This window comes from Apus apus, chromosome 4 (assembly GCF_020740795.1).
Source record: "Apus apus isolate bApuApu2 chromosome 4, bApuApu2.pri.cur, whole genome shotgun sequence".
In the NCBI taxonomy this organism is placed as follows: domain Eukaryota; kingdom Metazoa; phylum Chordata; class Aves; order Apodiformes; family Apodidae; genus Apus; species Apus apus.
The window spans coordinates 84,469,911-84,488,106 of NC_067285.1; the positions used below are offsets into that span (position 1 = coordinate 84,469,911).

The 18,196-nt window shown below is 37.9% G+C and overlaps 1 protein-coding gene across 5 annotated transcripts in view; it reads right to left on the reverse strand.

Annotated features, from left to right (window-relative positions):
* SLC7A2 (solute carrier family 7 member 2) overlaps positions 1-18,196 on the reverse strand; it is a 62,084-nt gene that overhangs the window by 15,079 nt on the left and 28,809 nt on the right. For 3 of the 5 annotated variants that reach the window (XM_051617190.1, XM_051617188.1, XM_051617189.1), the window contains 4 exons: positions 5,842-6,232; positions 4,243-4,398; positions 1,197-1,362; positions 494-630 (listed from right to left, as the gene is read on the reverse strand). In XM_051617190.1, the coding sequence (XP_051473150.1) occupies positions 494-630; positions 1,197-1,362; positions 4,243-4,398; positions 5,842-6,217 (835 nt within the window). In that variant the 5' untranslated portion in view covers positions 6,218-6,232. Of the gene's footprint in view, positions 1-493; positions 631-1,196; positions 1,363-4,242; positions 4,399-5,841; positions 6,233-11,604; positions 11,737-12,724; positions 12,744-18,196 lie in introns of those variants that run through there. The other 2 variants (XM_051617192.1, XM_051617187.1) reach the window with 2 other exon arrangements.

Genomic DNA, 18,196 nt, shown 5'->3' on the forward strand with positions numbered 1-18,196 from the left:
TTTGGTGCCAGAAATAGCATTAAAATAGAGGTAAACCAAAGGACAAAGTACATTCTATATTTATAGTACTCAAAGACCATAGTTTCTAGTTATTTACCTACAATGTCTAAGGTCAATGTAGTCATTCCCTATCAACCATATACAAGTCAGGCTTTAAGAAAGATATCTCATCTCAGAAAATTATAAAAGTGAGCAAATAGTAACAGGATTTGGGCAGAAAAAATGGTATGCTAAGCACTTCCCAGACTTTGAAAGCAACAATTACTTTTTTTAGAACAGGAGTAAAATAAGTAAAATCTCCTCCTTCACCCCAGAACAACAGCCACATTCAGGAATGAACTCAAGAGTCATTCTAGAGGTACTGAAGGACACTGAGGAGAAAGCAAAGGAAGAACAGTAGATAGATTGTTATGGTTTCTGTATGGGTTTTTTACCAAAAAGAAGCATGTTATACATATATACTTATACATACACATGCATATAAATACTGTACCAGTTGTTGCGATGCAGTCAAATCCTACAAAAGCATAAAAACAAGTTGCAGCACCAGCCAATGTTCCTGAGAAACCATATGGCATAAAGCCACCACTGCCATATATACTTGTCACATTCTCATAGGAGGACCAATTCCTGTAACAAACAAAAGTACAGCAGAAAAATAACTTTAAAAAAAATAGTATTACGGGTAGGACAAACATGTCCATCTTTCTCCTACCACTCTGAAAAAAACATGTTAAAATGCTCTTGTCAAGACAGAGTTCTTTCTTCACAGAACTGCATAAGGCATTTTTATGCCAAAGCTTGTAAGAAAGATAAAAATACCAGTAAATGGAAGAATACTGGAATCACATAACTATTATCTTACTCACTTGGGAGTTTGTGGCAAAACATATTAAAAGGCTAATGGCACAGGCAACCCTTGCTGTCATACTCACAAACTGAGCTAATACATGGCTTAAGGAGGAGAAGCCAGTAATCTCTCAAAAGACTATGGACAACAGTATTGACATAAGATGATTTTTTGAAGGAAATTACAAATAAGAAAATAAAAACCTATTTCTAAGGTAATAAAAAGTTTATAATTCCCAGCAAAGAGCTATTAGTTGATTTACTACCCGCAACAACACTAAAGCAAGTATAACAGAAAATTGCTTGGAATATAAGCAAGTAAATGGATTTTAAAAAAAATAGATTACTCTGTTAATGCAGAAAGGTTTATGAGATATTCTTCACTTATTTTCCAGTTGTCAGCATCTCCTTTCACAAAGCCAGAAATCATAACGAAGAGCAGGACCAAGATGTTAACAGCAGTGAATATTTTATTCACCCATGCAGATTCTTTTACTCCAAAAGATAAAAGACCTGTAAAATAAAAATATTTAATAGATGTGAATGATCCCTTAAGCTGATAAAATGGCATTTTAAAAATACATACATACAAGTGTTGTGAATAACAAAAAAAACACAACCCAGCATTAAGTTATACTTTTAAAAAGCAGTCGCACAAATTTACTAGACTATTTGCAGCATGGCAATAGAGGTCGGGCTTAATGAGGCTCTGAGCAATCTGGTTTAATTGGAGATGTCCCTGCGTATTGTAGAGGGGCTGAACTAGATGAACTTTATAGGTCCCTTCCAACCCAATACATTCTATGATTCTATGATCCTGTAAGTGTATTGGAAACCACAAAACAGAAAGCTTCTTAAATTGCAGTCTTTAAGTACTTAAAAGCATTTTGAGCAATTGTTATTTACTGCTGTTCTGATATTACAATTAATATCTCAATTTTATGCAACGGAGCAAAAATAGCTAGAATAATTCTAGGCTTAGTAAAACCAGATTGGTATAACCTATTCCTTACAGTACAATTACTCATTAGAATAATAAAATAAGAAAAAATATTAGATTAACAATGTAATCTGTTCACTCCAATTTTTCAGGTAATATCCCCATCACAGAGTAAGAGTCTCATTTCCTAGCTCATTAATAAAACCTTTGAAAGAGATGCACCCCTCCTGTTTGCAAACACTGATCCACAGAGATTCTAGAAAAGTCTGATACAGAATACACAAGCCTTATGTTGCAGAGTAGTGCATTCAAATGAAAAACCCTTAAAGTTATTCCTTCAGGATCCTACTGTGTCATTAGATTTGTAACAACTGCAAGTGTACTAGCAGTTTAATGGAAGAGCAGGCAGTGAGCAGATCAGGAAAAATGAAATACAATTGGAAAACATCCATGGGTTCTTTGCACTCTAAGCATTTTCACTAATATCGCTTTCATGCTTTCTCTCATTATTTAGAGATTAAGTCTGAAAATTTTAAGCCTCTTGGGATAATGTGTAAAAAACTCCCCTAATGAGATACTTGCTATCCTATTATAACACAGAAGTTATCATATGAGCTGCTCAAGTTTTCTGCACCAATGGTATTTTTATTGGAAATAGGTGTATGCTTTCTTTAGTTTTTCCCAAGAAAGGAGTGTCTCAGTCAGCCTAATGCAGTATGAAACATAGCATGTACATTTTTTAAGTCTTTTCTGTAAGAAAAATTCCCAAACCAGATTTCTGTGTACTTTCTGTTGTGCTTAGAACATAACATTCACTGTAAAACGTCATCTGCTACTCCTAAAATTCAGCTTTGCACATCTCGTAATCCAGTTACTGCATCATGCTCAGCCTACTCAGCCCTGAGCCATCCCCACTGTCCCTCATCTCTGCAGCAGTGAATCCCACCCAGTTCAATCACTGGTGGCTTGGCTAATTATCACAGAGACCTGAAGAGGCAATCTGCAGCACGAGTGCAAGAGAAGTGAAGATGGAATGATGGTGGGGATGAAAAGATGCAGATGAAAACTCAGGAGCAGTGGCAAACCACAGGAGAAGAATTTCCTCTTCTGTCAAGAATCTCTACTTCTTATGTTAGGAAGAAGTAATGACAATGAAAAAAACATAAAAGGTGGCAGCAACTGTACTAGCATTCCATAATTTGGTTTGTGGAGTTTCATTGCTCTGCTTCTCAAAATGTTGGGGTTTTTTGACTCCTTAATTTAGAGGAGGTGAAACTGAAAGGTCTGTTCCAGCTATACACCAAACTCAGTTCCATTCCTCATGGAGACATAATGGTCTGAACTGGTCCTGTAGGCAACTCTGAGCCACCAATGAGGCAGGATGCTGGACTAAACCTTGTCTAGTACACTCTATGTTCTTCCTAAGTGCGGGAATTAATCTTTTTGTGTACAGAGTCCTAATAAGAGCTTCAGATGCAGTGGTCACTTATTCTAGCATCATGAGTTGAACAGAATTTATTTCCTGAGTCCAAAAAAGCCACTCAGAATAAGCCAATGGGAGGTTAAACTCATAAAACTTAGTTTCACTTTTCAGAAAAGAAAAGCTCCTGCTTTTGTTTAATCTAAAGAGACACTGAACATGACAAACATTTGAGATATGGTTAAGACCTCCACTGAATACTGAAATGCTTCTAATATAGGCTGAAAACAAACTATACTCTTGAGAATACACTTACTGCTTCCTTCACTCCTGGTGGCAGTAAGAATGTTTCCTTGTAGAAAGCAAGTTTTTAATGCCAACTGACAAATAATTTGCAGTATTTCTGAGCTTTTTGATCCTTCCAAAAGCCTATAGTTGGTGTCAGTTTTTGTGATTTAAAACTATGTCACAAGAGGAAAGACAAAGAAGAAACAGGACTGTGTGGAGTAGCCATGAAAGGTTTTCTTAGGTTTCAAACTGCCCTGTTGGCCCATGCCAGTCCCTTAGAGCACCCTTTAGCTCAAACATGTTCTAGGCTGCACAACTCTTTCAAAGACTTAAAAAGGGGAAAGCTATTTTATACTCAGTATGTTAACAGAGGGAGAAAAACCCTTCACAAATACCTACTACATGCACAACACGTGATTTAAGGAGAGCACGTCACATCACCAAACCACAGAGCTTAAACTCAAGGTCCCTTTGAAAGTATTTCCCAGTGGTAAAGCCTTAAAAACTGCACAGAGCTGTATCATTTTCTGACAAGTGATTATTTCATGTCTCAGCTTCAACAAAAGAAGAGGGTATACATGAAATATGCATTTAATTTCCAGTTATTGTGGCAATACACAAATGTGCATCTAAACTTCTTAAACATTATTAAGGTATTTCTACATAAACTACAATTTAGCATTTGTGTCTGTAAGAAACACTCTAACGTCACAACACACATAAATGAAGATGTATATTGTCTTACCTGATAAAAGTAATATAAGGAATACAGCAAAGAAGTCAGGATACTCTGCTAGTCCAGAGTAATTCATTTTGAAGTAGGTTCCAAAGAAATTACCAATCTGTTTTCCAAGAAGTTCATCAAAGGTGCCACTCCAGGCTCTTGCTACACTTGATGTACCTTCACAAATACATGCATGTTTAGGATTTTGCATACATACCATGGGATACAGTTACCTCTACTGAAAAAGGAAAAAAACTAAGCATGTTGCTACTTGCATTTAAAGAAGCGGAGCTTGTGTTAAAACAGTCATTTGGTTTTGCTGAGGAATTTTAATGTTTTAGAATCATTAAATGGCAACATTATTCTACAAATAAAATAAAAAAATTTTTACCCCTTTCATTGCAGAAATTATTTCTCTATCATTTATATATGATAAAATTCTGGAAGAAACTTATTTCTGAAGTTACAATATAGCATATGTTAAACAATATAAAGCAATGTAAAAAAGCATTTTAAGAAAGAACATGAAAGGAAGTTTGTCCACCTAGAAGCAAAGCAAAAAATCACTAGCAAGATGTATATTGCTAGAGTTAGTATTTAAGATTAATACTCTCCTCTGGTGAAAAGTACACATGGCCACAGCTAGATACAACCTTATTTTTACAACTCTCCTATCACTAAATACACTTCAATATAATCCATGGGCATATTGGTTTTGCAGTGATTTGGGCAAGGTATACGTATACAGCTTGTCGTGCATATACACAATATAATGGATGCTTTGAACACGTACCTCTGGGAAAAAATGTTTCTGAATCAAAAAATGTAATCTCTGCTAAAGCATTGAGAGTTATTTTAATATATGCCGTAATAGCATTGATTTTATTCACATCTGGTCAACTTTATACTTTATGGAATTACCTGATAGGACACTATTTAATTAGCATAAGGCTATAGTAACAAGTTAGTACTTAAACATCATTGTTTTCTTCAAGTGAGATACTATAGCGACAGGTTTCTTGCAAATAGCCTTACTTTGTGTATTCCAGAAAAATAAAAATTGCTGAAATTATTGTTGCTGTTCAAAGACAGCAATGAAATCCTGTTTATCCTTGTGCATCATGACTGAAATGTCTGACAATTTTCTTAGAATCATAGAATCATTTTGGTTGGAAAAGACCTTTGAGATCATCTAGTCCAACCAGTAAGCTGGTGCTAAACCCTGTCTCTAAGCATCACATTTACATGTCTTTTAAACACCTCCAGGGATGGTGATTCAAGCACCTCCCTGGGCAGCCTGTTCTAGTGCCTGACAACCCTTTCAGTGAAGAAGCTTCTTGTAATATCCAATCTAAACCTTCCCTCCCCTCTCATACAAGACATGCAGTTCATTCTGCTGAAGACATGCTGTTTACAGAAACATCTTGCAAAAAACCTGTTTGCAAATGGTGATGCACAGGAGGACATAATTAATGAAATTACTTTGGTTATTTCATCTCAGCAGGAGTAAAAAGCAGTATTAGCCAAGTATAGAGACAGAAAAGAAAGACAGACCCAAATCTGTATCTTTTATCTCCTGCCTCAGGAACCCTTGAGACCTATGTTTGTTCTTAAGCTTACCTATAACATAGGATAAAATGAGATTCCAACCAGTGATAAAAGCCCACAGTTCACCAACAGTTACGTAAGTATACAAATACGCAGAACCAGTCTTGGGAACACGGGCACCAAACTCAGCGTAGCAGAGACCTGCCATCACCGATGCCAGGGCAGCGATGAGGAAAGAAACAACGATGCTAGGTCCAGAATCAGATTTGGCTACTTCTCCAGCAAGGACGTAAACACCAGCACCAAGGGTACTTCCTACTCCCAGGGCTATAAGGTCCACCGTTGATAAGCATCGGCACAACTTGGAGTCCTCCAGACTTTCACCACCGACGTTCTTCTTCCGTACCAGGCACCGAACAAAGGACAAAGCTGGTCCACAGGGCAACATGGTGGGTGAAGAGCTCTGAAATAAAATAAATCATTACAGTACATACGAGGTACCATAGAGGGTGGTGAAAAACAATGAAAAAATGTATTTGCATAAAGAACTTTAATCACACTGACTAATTAATACACTTGCACTCTTCTGTGACATTAAATAAGCTGGCATGTCCTTTTTCTCCTGGAAACAAATTAAGGATTCAGTATTCCACAATTTATATTTAGCACTTATTTCCCCAGGGAAAGATACCCATTACCCTTAGGTTTACTACACTGCTGTAAAGAGTAAGAAATTGATTCTATTTATCTGCTAATGGCCACTTCTTAAACATTTCTAAACCAGAACCAGAACAGATATCTATTATCTCCTATATCATAAGGACTTTTCAGATACAGATGAACACCAACAGAAATAAGGATATTTAAGATCTAAAACTCCAACGCTAAGGCTATAAACAGTAAAAGCTTTAAAATACCGTGTTCTGACAGAGCCAGTGCAATCTCCTTTTGCCTTCAAATATATGGCTTTTGCAGTTAGAATTTGCTTCAGTGAAAACTGCTTGAAAGCAGCTTAAAATAGTGTTCCCACTCCCTCCAACACTGATCAAGGTTCCCAGACTTAATTATCTTTACAAGAAATCTTGTACAATTCTCTCTGTCTGACAAGCATCTAAAAAAACCTGATGGGATAATCACTCATCCCATGCTAGTTGTAGTTCTCCAATATTCTGAGGGCACGTTGCAGGAGGGGGTGCAATCAGCTGTTGCACACAAGTTCAGTTTTGTGACCAGCTACGTCCTGGAGGCCAACAGGTGAGCAGCGTATCTCTGGCCTGTGATATGGGTGCCTGCTTGGAGGAACTGCAGTGAGCCTGCTTCACAGCTCAAAGAAAGGACAGCTGGGAGGCATCCCATAGAAAATAGCATCTCAAAGAGTCATCATTAATGTACAAGATCTGTCTTTATGTATTTGTTGGAATTGTATTGTTGATGACTGAGAGTTTGGTAAGAATTAAATGATGTTTCTCTTTGCAAGTCATACCATAAATTTCTCTACTCTATACAGATACCACTATATCTATACTCTGCTAATTATTTATTAAGTGGAATCCTCCTGTGAACTGAGACAAAGATATTCTGCTGGTAGATTTTTCCTCGGTCTGCATCAGTTTCCTAGACCAGTAGAGGGCATTTCTACTCACAATAGTTCAACCCATTAACAGCAATGACTTCACATCAAGATGGATAGCTCACTTAACAGTGTATGATCCTAGAAGGAAGAGTCAGAAGCAGAAGAACTGCCATTGTGATACGAGACTGCTTGAAAAAAAATCTCCTGGGTATGAAAGAGAGAGATCTCTGTGCAGAAGTATTTTCTCCTTTTTCCTGTAATAGCTCCCCAAGTACACTCAGATATGCCACTCTGCCTTCAAAGAGCAGCATTCTTTTAAAAAATGGGTCTCCGTTCCCTTTTGAGGAAAGGGCAGTTGATAAAGGACAGTGAATGGAATCAAATAGCTCTGGGCAGTGATGCTTAATGCCCATTAGAAAGGTGATAGCTGCCCCAGAACAGTGGAAGGAGGCAAGACAGGCAACTTTCCAAAGTTCTGCTGCAATTAGGCAGTCTGTACAGCCCACCAGACTCCCAGAGATAAGAATCTGCCCATGATATGTAGACTTCAGCCAGTAAGCATATTTCACACATCAGCTTCAGAACTAAGATGACGTTTGTGTTGACAAACAGAAGAAATCCATAAGTTCTTCTGAGGTGAACAGCATTTAACTGTTTGGGCAAAATCCCCAGCTGCAGCTCCTGAACTCTTCACTAAGAGCAGCCTATGAGTAGCCAGGTGGGTGATACTACAGTTTTCTCTGCTGAGAACAGGTCTTTGTGACAAAATAGGAGGGGGTTTTGTGCGTCTGCTTTCTCTGCTTCTTGTGGAGAGGACAAGAGGCTGGTTCTTTTTAGCCACAAGCCAGTAAGATGAAACGCCTGTTATGACTCAAGCCTACCCTTTATCTTTTAAAAACTGAAGCACAACCAAAGACAAACAAATTTTCTGTCTGTAGAGAAATGCAAGAGAAAAGTATCTTTTTAGGTGTATACATCCTGACATAGACCTGATTAACACATATCCTTTCACAACGACCACTGCAATCCAGAACATCTTATACTGTTTCCTGTACTCACTGTACCAATCCAGTACTGATCACTTCTTACTTGATAGGAAGGTGCAACAGGAAGAACTTATAAGCTTATGAGGATATTTGGCATCCACACAGGACCAAGTGACACAGGTAAGTAGTGACAAAGTCTCTTCAGAAATCCCTGACAATGTAACCTTTTTCTGAGGTGTCCCTTGTAAGACACATCCTTCAATGTATCAACCAGTGCAAGAGAACAACCTGGGCTCTGAGGCAGTGCTGACATGTGCTGAGTCACAAGCACAGCTTATCACAACACTGGCTGAGCACCTCTCACACTTAAATACTAATTTACAGAATCAAAGAAGGTAACAGCCGGGTGTGCCTTTTGGTGGCAGTATTGTCTCAGCCACACGTGCACTGACTGTATCCACACACTCTTGTAAGAGTCAGTGCTGGCATGATCAGGCAAATCTCATGGTTTCCTTTTCTGTTGATCTTTAGAACACAGGAACACAAAGCAGGGTAAGTGACCACAGAAACACATGATTTCTACTACTTTTTGACCAACAGGTCCCAGTATTTTCCGAATTGCTGTGTTTTACTTCTTTCTTTTCCTGCTGCAGTCTAAGCTTGCCTTGTCCTGGCAGACCATAATGGCCTTGACTTCCTCTTCACCCCTGCTGCCATGAGCTCCAGCAGCACTGGCCCAGGCCCCTGCTGAACATCCTGCGCAGCTGATGAGCACTGCCTCTTCTCTGAGCCTTCCTGGGGAGGCACACTTGACAGCTTGGGAAATGGGGGTTTTGGTGATATATAGGGGAATGAGTCAAGAAGGAAGCAACCTCTCTTCATGCTCTGCAGCTGAAAGAGCTCACAGTGCTTCCGAGGCACCCGTCCTACATTCCTTACAGGAGACTTGGATGTTGTCTTTGAACAACAGCGTTAGTCAGGTGGGCTCAGTTGTTAATGCAGTTTAAACAGAGTAGATTGAATCCTGAGCTTATACAGAGTTTAAGCATAGGAAATTAGTGATAAGAAACCAAACAGGAAAGTGCGCTTGTACTTGTCAACAGGGTGCAGTAGTGAGGAGCAGACTCACCCTGTTGCCGCTCCCATGCATTCAAACATGTGCCTGGCTCCACTACAGTGAGGTCTACTTTATAGGGGCATTTGTCACATGCAAACACTTGTGAAGTCCATTTGTCACTGATCTTGGCACATTACTTCTGCTGCATACAACTGAGGTGGCAACTCTCTGGCTCTGCATGTGCCGGGTCACTGCACTTCTGAAGTCTCTTTTGGACTAAGTTTTTCTTTAGCTACAGATTACTCTGTAACACCGAATACGCCTCCAACAGTCCTCTGAAAAAAGTGAGGTCCCAGTACAACTGCCTCAGACTTGATCACCAATGCTCAGCCTGTATTCAAACCTCCTCCTTCCTTGAACACATTCCTAGAAAGGCTTACGATGCCATCCACATTGCAACTTATGGTTTTATCCCTTTAACCACTTGCAACAAAAAGACTGGCAGAACAGAAGGACATAATTTAGGCAGGAAAGGAAGTGGACAGATATATCTAAATAGGGGGAAGAAACCCTAAAATCTTCCTCATGTCTAAACGACATTCATGGTATTTGTCAGAGTAGCCGAATGAGCACAGATACTTCTCCAGTCCCTTTTGTTCTTTCTCGTCTTGTTTTGGTTTTTTTTTTTTCTCCATAGTAGCCACTCATAGACTCTTCCTAATTTCAGTCTTTCCTGACCAGTTGTAAACCAGAACATTTACTGCTTGACCACGACACATCTGAATGCTAACCCAAGAAAATTACTTCAGCCTTTTAATTCATACCAGCTCTTCCATTCAGATGTCTATCTTGAACATTTAATGGTCATCTATTGTAAGCCCTCTCCTAGCAGGAAAAGTTTGGTGTCAAAGACCTTGTAACTACAAACACAATGCAAAGGACAAAGTCTCCATCTGCAAAGTTTACACCCACCTTTAAAACGGCTTTGACTGCTTCACAGTCATTGTAATATCTACCATTTTTGCGAAATATTTTCCATGTAAAAATAACCTAGGAGATTCCTACAAAATGCCAACAGGCAAATATTAAAGCAGAAAAGTAACGTCTATCATATATCACCACACTCTTACATTACAGTAACATTTTAATTTAATTACAGGTAATCAGTGGTCTAAGTTAGTAAACATCAAACTCAAGCTACAGGTGGGAAAACCCGAAGTTTTGCTGCAGTTGCCATTCAACATTTCACACCAAATTTGTCATTAAAAGCTTTAATAAAACAGATTTAAATCTCACATGGAAAGCAGCTGTTATAAAGCAATATAAAACCTCTGAAAGGTTTAATGCTGTTATTGACATGTATGCATAAAGATTCCTGAAGAAAACACAACTTAAAGATATTTTACTTATAAACTATTCTGTTGAGCTAATAGTATGAACTATAATATACTGCAAATTATAAGAGCTGTAGTTTAACATTTTAAACAGCATACCAATTAGGGAGAAAATACTCCAACTTTGTATTGAAAATGGGAAAATATAAATATATACTGGTTATATACAGATTAGAGTGTTCCTTCAGCCTCATTTTTATAAAAAAACACTAAAAAGTTTTATATTTTGTATTTTCCACATGTAGAATTAATTTTTTAAAATTATTTGCTCTTAATTTAGTTTTGCCTTATTAAAAATTGAAGTATTGCATTGATTAGATCTAGTGCAATGAATATTAAATTAAAAGAATTCATAGATGAAGCAAAACCAGGTATAGTCTATGTACACACAAGCACAGACAATATGTTGATTTTACTGCAAGTGTCCTAAAAGTTGATGCCGTGCCCTAGACTTTCACAAAACTCCTTATGTTTTAGAATAATTCAAGTAGTGTATTTAAATAATACTTAAAGCCCTAAAATTACAAAGCAGCGCCTGTAACAGAAGTCTAGTATATATAAAAAGGAAAAGAAAAGCTTTCTCATCCAAAAGCAGAAACATCTGCCTTTCAGACTGGGAAGGCAAACATAAATTTCATCTTCTATATATAACAGTGTGATTTGCACTTCGTCAGATGCACAGTAATGCTGTAACGTAAACTAAACCTAATACTGCATACTACAGCTCTGGCTACTTAAAAAGCACGTATGTTAAAGGCACAGTTTCCTATGATAAGCTACATTGCTTTCAGGTTACTTCTTTCAGCAGTAAACTTCATTACAAACCTGATTCAGAGCAACTTCTGCTTGGCAAACTTCAGCTCCTCTTACCCAGTCCCAAACTTCTGCCGTCTTAAATGGAAGAGTAATGACTGAAAGCGATTTTATTAAAATATTTGCTTAAAAATCAACTGTAGGTGGTGTGAGAGCTGTTGGTGCTGAGGGGTGGGGAGGCTTGGCAGCCCGGGTGATTGGAGGGCTGTGAGCTGGCCAGCTATTTGCCCAGCTAAGGCAGGGAGGGAGAGAGAGAGAGAGAAACTCTTGCTGCTCTTCAGAGAAATCATATACACTGTCTTCACAACACAAAATACAACAGGAATGCTGTTTTCTGTAACACACCTATGCACTTGCATACAAAATGCATGCTGGGCTGAGGGTACCCACAACACTCATCCACACCCCCCCTCAGGGACTCCTATTACATATCCTGAAGGAAAAGCAAAAATGTGGATGTCAAACTTGGTCTCCCACTGTGAAAGCAAAGTCTTCCCACTACCCTTGTAAAAAATAAACTGTCTTTGAAGCATATTGAAGGATAATTTACAATGGTTTGAGACCTGAATGCAACCGTGCACGATGAAAACTGCTTTTGTGGAGTAGAATTTAGAAGATCATAAATAATTTGAAAAGTCTTGCTGTAGCTAGAAACAACACAGAAGACAACATATTTACAATCTGGTTAGAGCCCATACTGTTGAACTGGGGTAAATGCACCATATATCTTGCTCTCCTTTATATGGCTTGAAAAATAAAAATGCTGAAGACTAAAATTAGAACAGTCCAAATATTCCTGTGACACAACCAATCAATAAACCTCAATTGTTTAAAAATTAGCTTCCAGAATAAACCAAACCCCAATGGGTAACATACAGCTGTATTTTTATTAATTCCAATAGTAGGCAACCCCACCCCAAGAATGTAGTAGCATTTCCAGTCAACATTTTTCACGACATATTGTTTCCCTTAAAACACTTCTGTTCCACTTCTCTCTTTTTGTTCAGAGAACACTGAAAAATATGAGCCTTGCAGAGAAAACCCCTATGCTTCTCATAATTAAAAAGTCTTTCCTAAGAAAATATGGAGAAAAAAACATATAGTGGAGCAGCCCCCTGCAACTTGCTCTCACCTTTTAGATTTTCCTGCACGTAAAGTATGCCAGTGCTACAGGAGCACAGAAGGCTCCTCTTCTTTCCCTCATGCAAAGTCCTGCTTCCTTCAGCCACACACAAGGGACAAAGGCAACCTTTCCTCAGCTCTCCCATATCCAAGGAGAAGTGCCTCCAAGAATGTGCTCCACAGGAGTGGGCGGTACTTCAAGACTAGGAGTCCAGATGTCATTTCTTACATTATCCAAGGCTATTCTTATCTTAAAGTGCAAAAAGCTGTGAGAAGGTCTTGTTCGTTGAAGCTCTAATGATAAAAATACTCATTCTTCTCCTTGTGCTGATCTCATTGTTGTCAAATATGAACTTTTGCAGTTAATACCCCATCAGAAGACAGAAACAAGAAGTTATGCTAGAGGTGCAAGCTGCCTAAACAGGTTAGGTTTCTTGTGAGGAAATATACAGCAATTACTTTTAAGGAAGGTGTCCCTACCATTGCAGAGGGTTTGAAATCAGATGATCTTTAAGGACCTTTCCAACCCAAATCATTCTATGATCATCCTCAACCACGACAACACCTAGGCATTTTTGCCCAAAGCATCATTCTCTAGCAAGTTGGTGAATTACTTGAGAATTACTCATGTGGATTTTAGTTAACATCCTAAGACCAGTTCTGAATCACTTCCAAGCACATAGATACACTTGGAATTGTTAATGCATAAATGAAGTGATTTATAGCTTAATCATGGAAAATATCCCTTCCACTTCAAAAAAAAGGTAGAAGCTGTAATTGCTTTATAATTGGCTGAATAGAGAGACTCCATTACTACTTGACTTCTAAAAGCCTTCCTCAGGCATACCTTCCCCACAGCACCAGGACAGGATACTTCCACAGAAAAGCTGCAGATGAGGCTAGCCTGGCAGTGGGTGTCTGCTTCAACTGCTTTCTGGTAGACTCCTGCCAGGTTAATGATGATGCACCGTAGAGGGCTGATTAATGAATTTATGTCACTCCTGAGATGGAACCATGGTCTGTGGTAGAAGTAATTCCCAAGTGGCTGTACTTCCAAGAAGGTAGAACAAGCTTAAGAAAATAGTTTAATTTCAAATGTATGTTCCTGTGAACATATTAATTCCCCATAATCATAGTTCTTCCTATAGCATCTATAAAACACCTATAAAATAATTTATGGACAGTTCTATACATGCATTGTTTGCATTTGTATGTACACACATTTCAAAATGTTTTGCAGTGTGCAGAATTAACACAGAGCCATCCAGGACATGTTATCTTATTCACAGAGCCAGATAAACAGTTTTCAGTATTTAACACAGAAACCTGGTCAGCCTTAAGCCAACAGCAAAATTCCAAATTATATCACTGGGGACAGGATTTGATTCAAAATAAGTACTTTTAATTGGGAAACAGGAAGAAATAGACATTAATGACAGAATGGACTAAACCTTTCTTTCTCAACAATAAACAACCACAACACTACAAGGATTGTTCACACTTTTCCACAATAAATATTTTAGGGGTTTCACCTTTCTTCCTGGATCTTTTTTCACTACCCACTGCAATCTCTAGCACTTTTTCAATTTATTCACTGTACAATTAAGAAGAATTAAAAATCCCACCAGTTGTTATTTCACAGCAGAGCACCATCACTACACCTTGCATGGATTTACTCCCCAAACAGAACAGAAATATAACCATGCAAATTATTTCTCTAGTTTAAGTCTGTTTGCAAGTGCCATAACATACATCACAATCACCATATTTAACTACTTTATCTAATATACAGCATAAAATAATACAGTGAATGTACCACAAAGTTTCTAGAGTTTGCCAAAGTCTACTTCAGTAAATCTCACTGAAAACTGGAAAATTACCAGTTATCTATTAATATAACTGCAGCATCCCCAAAACTTCTTTGGTACCATTTTAACACTGAGACACCAGATCCTCTGGGATTGCCTCTTCAGGCGTGGATCTGCTAAAGGCATTCAAACCTAGAACCATCCCTGGCTCCCAGCCAAAAGGCAGGGAGTACGCTAGCCGGTGAAATAAAATAGTTTGCATCTGTTCCACTGAGGTCTAGAGCAATGTGGGGCAGATCACTATGTCCCTACTACGTAATGTTTGGTTCAGAGGTCCTATGGGACACTCACACGTGATGCCACCCAGTGGAGTGGCATTTTTGTAAACCCAGCCAAAAGGTGCGTTTGTGTGCCACAGGGTGTGTGCCAGCAGCATCCAAGAGGTGCTCATGAAGGCATGTGGTCTGGCAGGGCATCAGTGAAGGATAAGAGATCTGCAGCACTTCAGACAAAACTGATCATAAAATGCTGTCTGGGGGCAGATACCTGCAATAGCATGGCCAGCTTCCCTGTGGAGGAAACTCTTGTTTCTCTCCAGAAAAGAGCTGTGATACATCCACTTTGTGTAGTCCACTTTGGCTCCCAGCTTGTTTCCAGTTAAAAATCCAACTGTGTTCTGATCAATATCATTATGTTATAGCTTAGGTTCTGTCTTTAGAGACTTCTTTTCTGCTCCTTAGCAATTATATCACACTTAGATTATCTCAAGTGCCTCATTCAACAGTCCTCTGACATGCATACGCTTAGGACTTTCACAGCACATTCTTTCCATAAAGAAGTTGATCAGAAATTATCTTCTTTTCCTGAAACAGACGACCACATTAGAAGGAATGCGCTGAAAGAGACAATTATTTTATTTATTTTATTTTTCTCTGGAAGGCTCCTTTAAGACTTTCTCTTGCAGTGTCAAAAGAGTATGAACATATTTTCACTGAGTTATGTGGAAATTCATGTTGAAGGAATATTAAATTAAAAAGTTTTTTGTGAAACTCTTGCACAGACTGAAACAAAATACTGCAAAAGACCAAAGACAAACTTTTTAAAAGCTGTTCTGCTGTTGACTGCAACTTGTCTCACAGATACAGCCTCACAGCTACAGGCCACAAAGCCGTGGAATTTTACATAACTAGAGGGGGTAACTTTGCAAAAGCACCTCCATGTGCTTGCCCAGATGACTACCCATACCTCACAGTAGTTAAACATGAACAAAAGTGCTTGCAGGACTGGGGCCCCAGTGAACCATTGCAATCCCTCAACAGTGCTCTGCACACCATGTGCTGCTGTGCCTTGCAAGTTAGGACTTTGCAGTGGACTGTAACAAACATAACTTTTGACATGCACAAGAAAAGAAAAACACAATATGATTTGTACAGTTTGTGCAGCTCTGACGGGATTTAGGATGTACCAGTATCCATAAAAGGATTCATCAAGTGCCAGCAAGAATTCTATGTCAAGATAAATAAATTACTTAGCATTATAGTGGTTCTGAGAATAAAAATCCAGGTTACCACAACAACAAAAAAATATTAGTGCCACCTATGTGCTAATCTACGTAAGATGAACATAAACATGTAAGAGAGAAAAAGAATCTTTATAAAGCTCAACAGTACTGTAGGCTCTCTCCACAGTGTTATGACAGGATCAATTTTTTAAAAGAATTAATTACAATCAACACTTTTAAAGGACTTCCTCTTTATTAAAATAGAAATATATTTTAGATTGCTTCTCACGGCTTAAGGAGATTGCTGTACATATTAAAATAATCACCAATTCTCTCAACTTTTCTTGACTAATTCTTTCACTTCGCACTTACAAAGAAAAACATCTCAAATCCTGACCTTCTGTAAGAGAAATGTAATACATCCTATTAAAAATAATTATATGCTATTAGACTAATATAGGCATGAAGAATAACTCTGCTAACCTGCATTTCATATGTAACAAGAAGACCACATTGGCACAAGTTCCTACTAGTTATTTTGACCCAGTCATATAACCTAATATTAAGCATGTCCCAAGCAGCTACTAGCTATCATCTGCTGAATTCCAAATATTCCCAAGAGTCTAAAGAAAATGTTTGTAGTGCTGACTCATAGTGCTGTCCCCAAGTATAAAAATAAAGATTTAGAGAAGCCTCTCAGAAGGAATGAAACTATTTAAAGCCATACTCTTTCTCTAAAAAAAAATATAACCCAAAAAAAACACCCCAAAAAATTCACACATACCTTTTTGGCCCAAATCCACACCTTGAATACAGGACAAATGCGAGTAGGAAATTTAGTTAGATAGAAAAATTTGTCATATATACAAAGAAGAGCCAAGAAAATCCAAGTTAAAGCTACCACTTGATCTGTAATTGAAAATAAAGTGCTGTGCCATGTTTTGCCAAGACTGAAACGAAGTGGTCTTGCACCTCCTTGGAGAGCTGGGAAAGGAGCATCAGATGCAGTTCCAGGAAAGAGCATGAGGAAGGTACCACAGGCCAGTTGTGGCATGAGCACACATATTCATCACAGGCATGAAGTTACAAACAGTCTTTCAATAATACCAAGGAGAAAGATCTACCAGAAGACAAAACATTAAGACATTGTGAATTTTTTGAAATGTAAGCTACTGGACAATATTTTATTCTGCTTTTTCATAAGGCTGATGGAACTCACATCTCAAACTGAAGCAAATTCAAAAAAATAAATTAAAAAAAAATCAATTTCTGAGAACAGCCCATGTTTGAGTGAAATGTGTGGTAAAATACTACACATCATGTACATTCTTCTAACGGCAACTTAGGTAGGTGATTAGGCACATTTAATAGTAACTACCCTACCCTATGCAAATGCAACTGCCATTTAAAAATAGTATTTCAATCTCAAAAATCTAAAAAGACCCCCACAAAACTTACCAAGCTTTTTACCCAAATAGTGGGACTCTACAAAAATAGTACTTTTTTGTTGTTTTGAATGTGTTTCTTTTATATTTTTTTAATTTGCCTTGTTCTAGTTATCACTTTCCTAGTTACTTGAATTAATGAACTGAAAATGTATTTCCCAGTCCTATAATACAGGACTGTCATCCTTCAAGCTACTCTTTCCCCCCCCACCAGTCAAATATTCTCTTTTTTCAGTTTACTTTGATTTTTTATTGTTACAGGAATATTTGTGTGGGGGGGTTGATTTTTTGTTTGTTTGTTTTCTTTTAAAATCTTTCAATTAGAAAGGCCTAAAGTGTTATTCTTTTTTCCTGTATCAAAAAAAAGGGAAATCTTCCCAGTTACCATCTTTAATAAACATTCAGTTTTCCTATAAAAAACAATTTTGTCTGGAAAATTTCTATTAACGCCATTTCTACTTCATTCCTGAAGTATGTCATTAGCAATAATTTTCCATGCCAGAAAATGCCTGCTAAAATGATATGAAGGTTGCTGGTTTTATTTACTTTTTCTTAAAGCTGTTTTTAATCAGTAACAGGGCTTTACCTCTCACCCCATGGTTACTAAGTTTCCACGACAGCCTCTTGTGTAAGACATTAGCAAAAGCCTCTTAGAAGCTTACCTCAGATCAATTCCATCTATTCTGTCCTCTTCAAAACCAGACAAAATAAAAAAAATTAAACTCTGA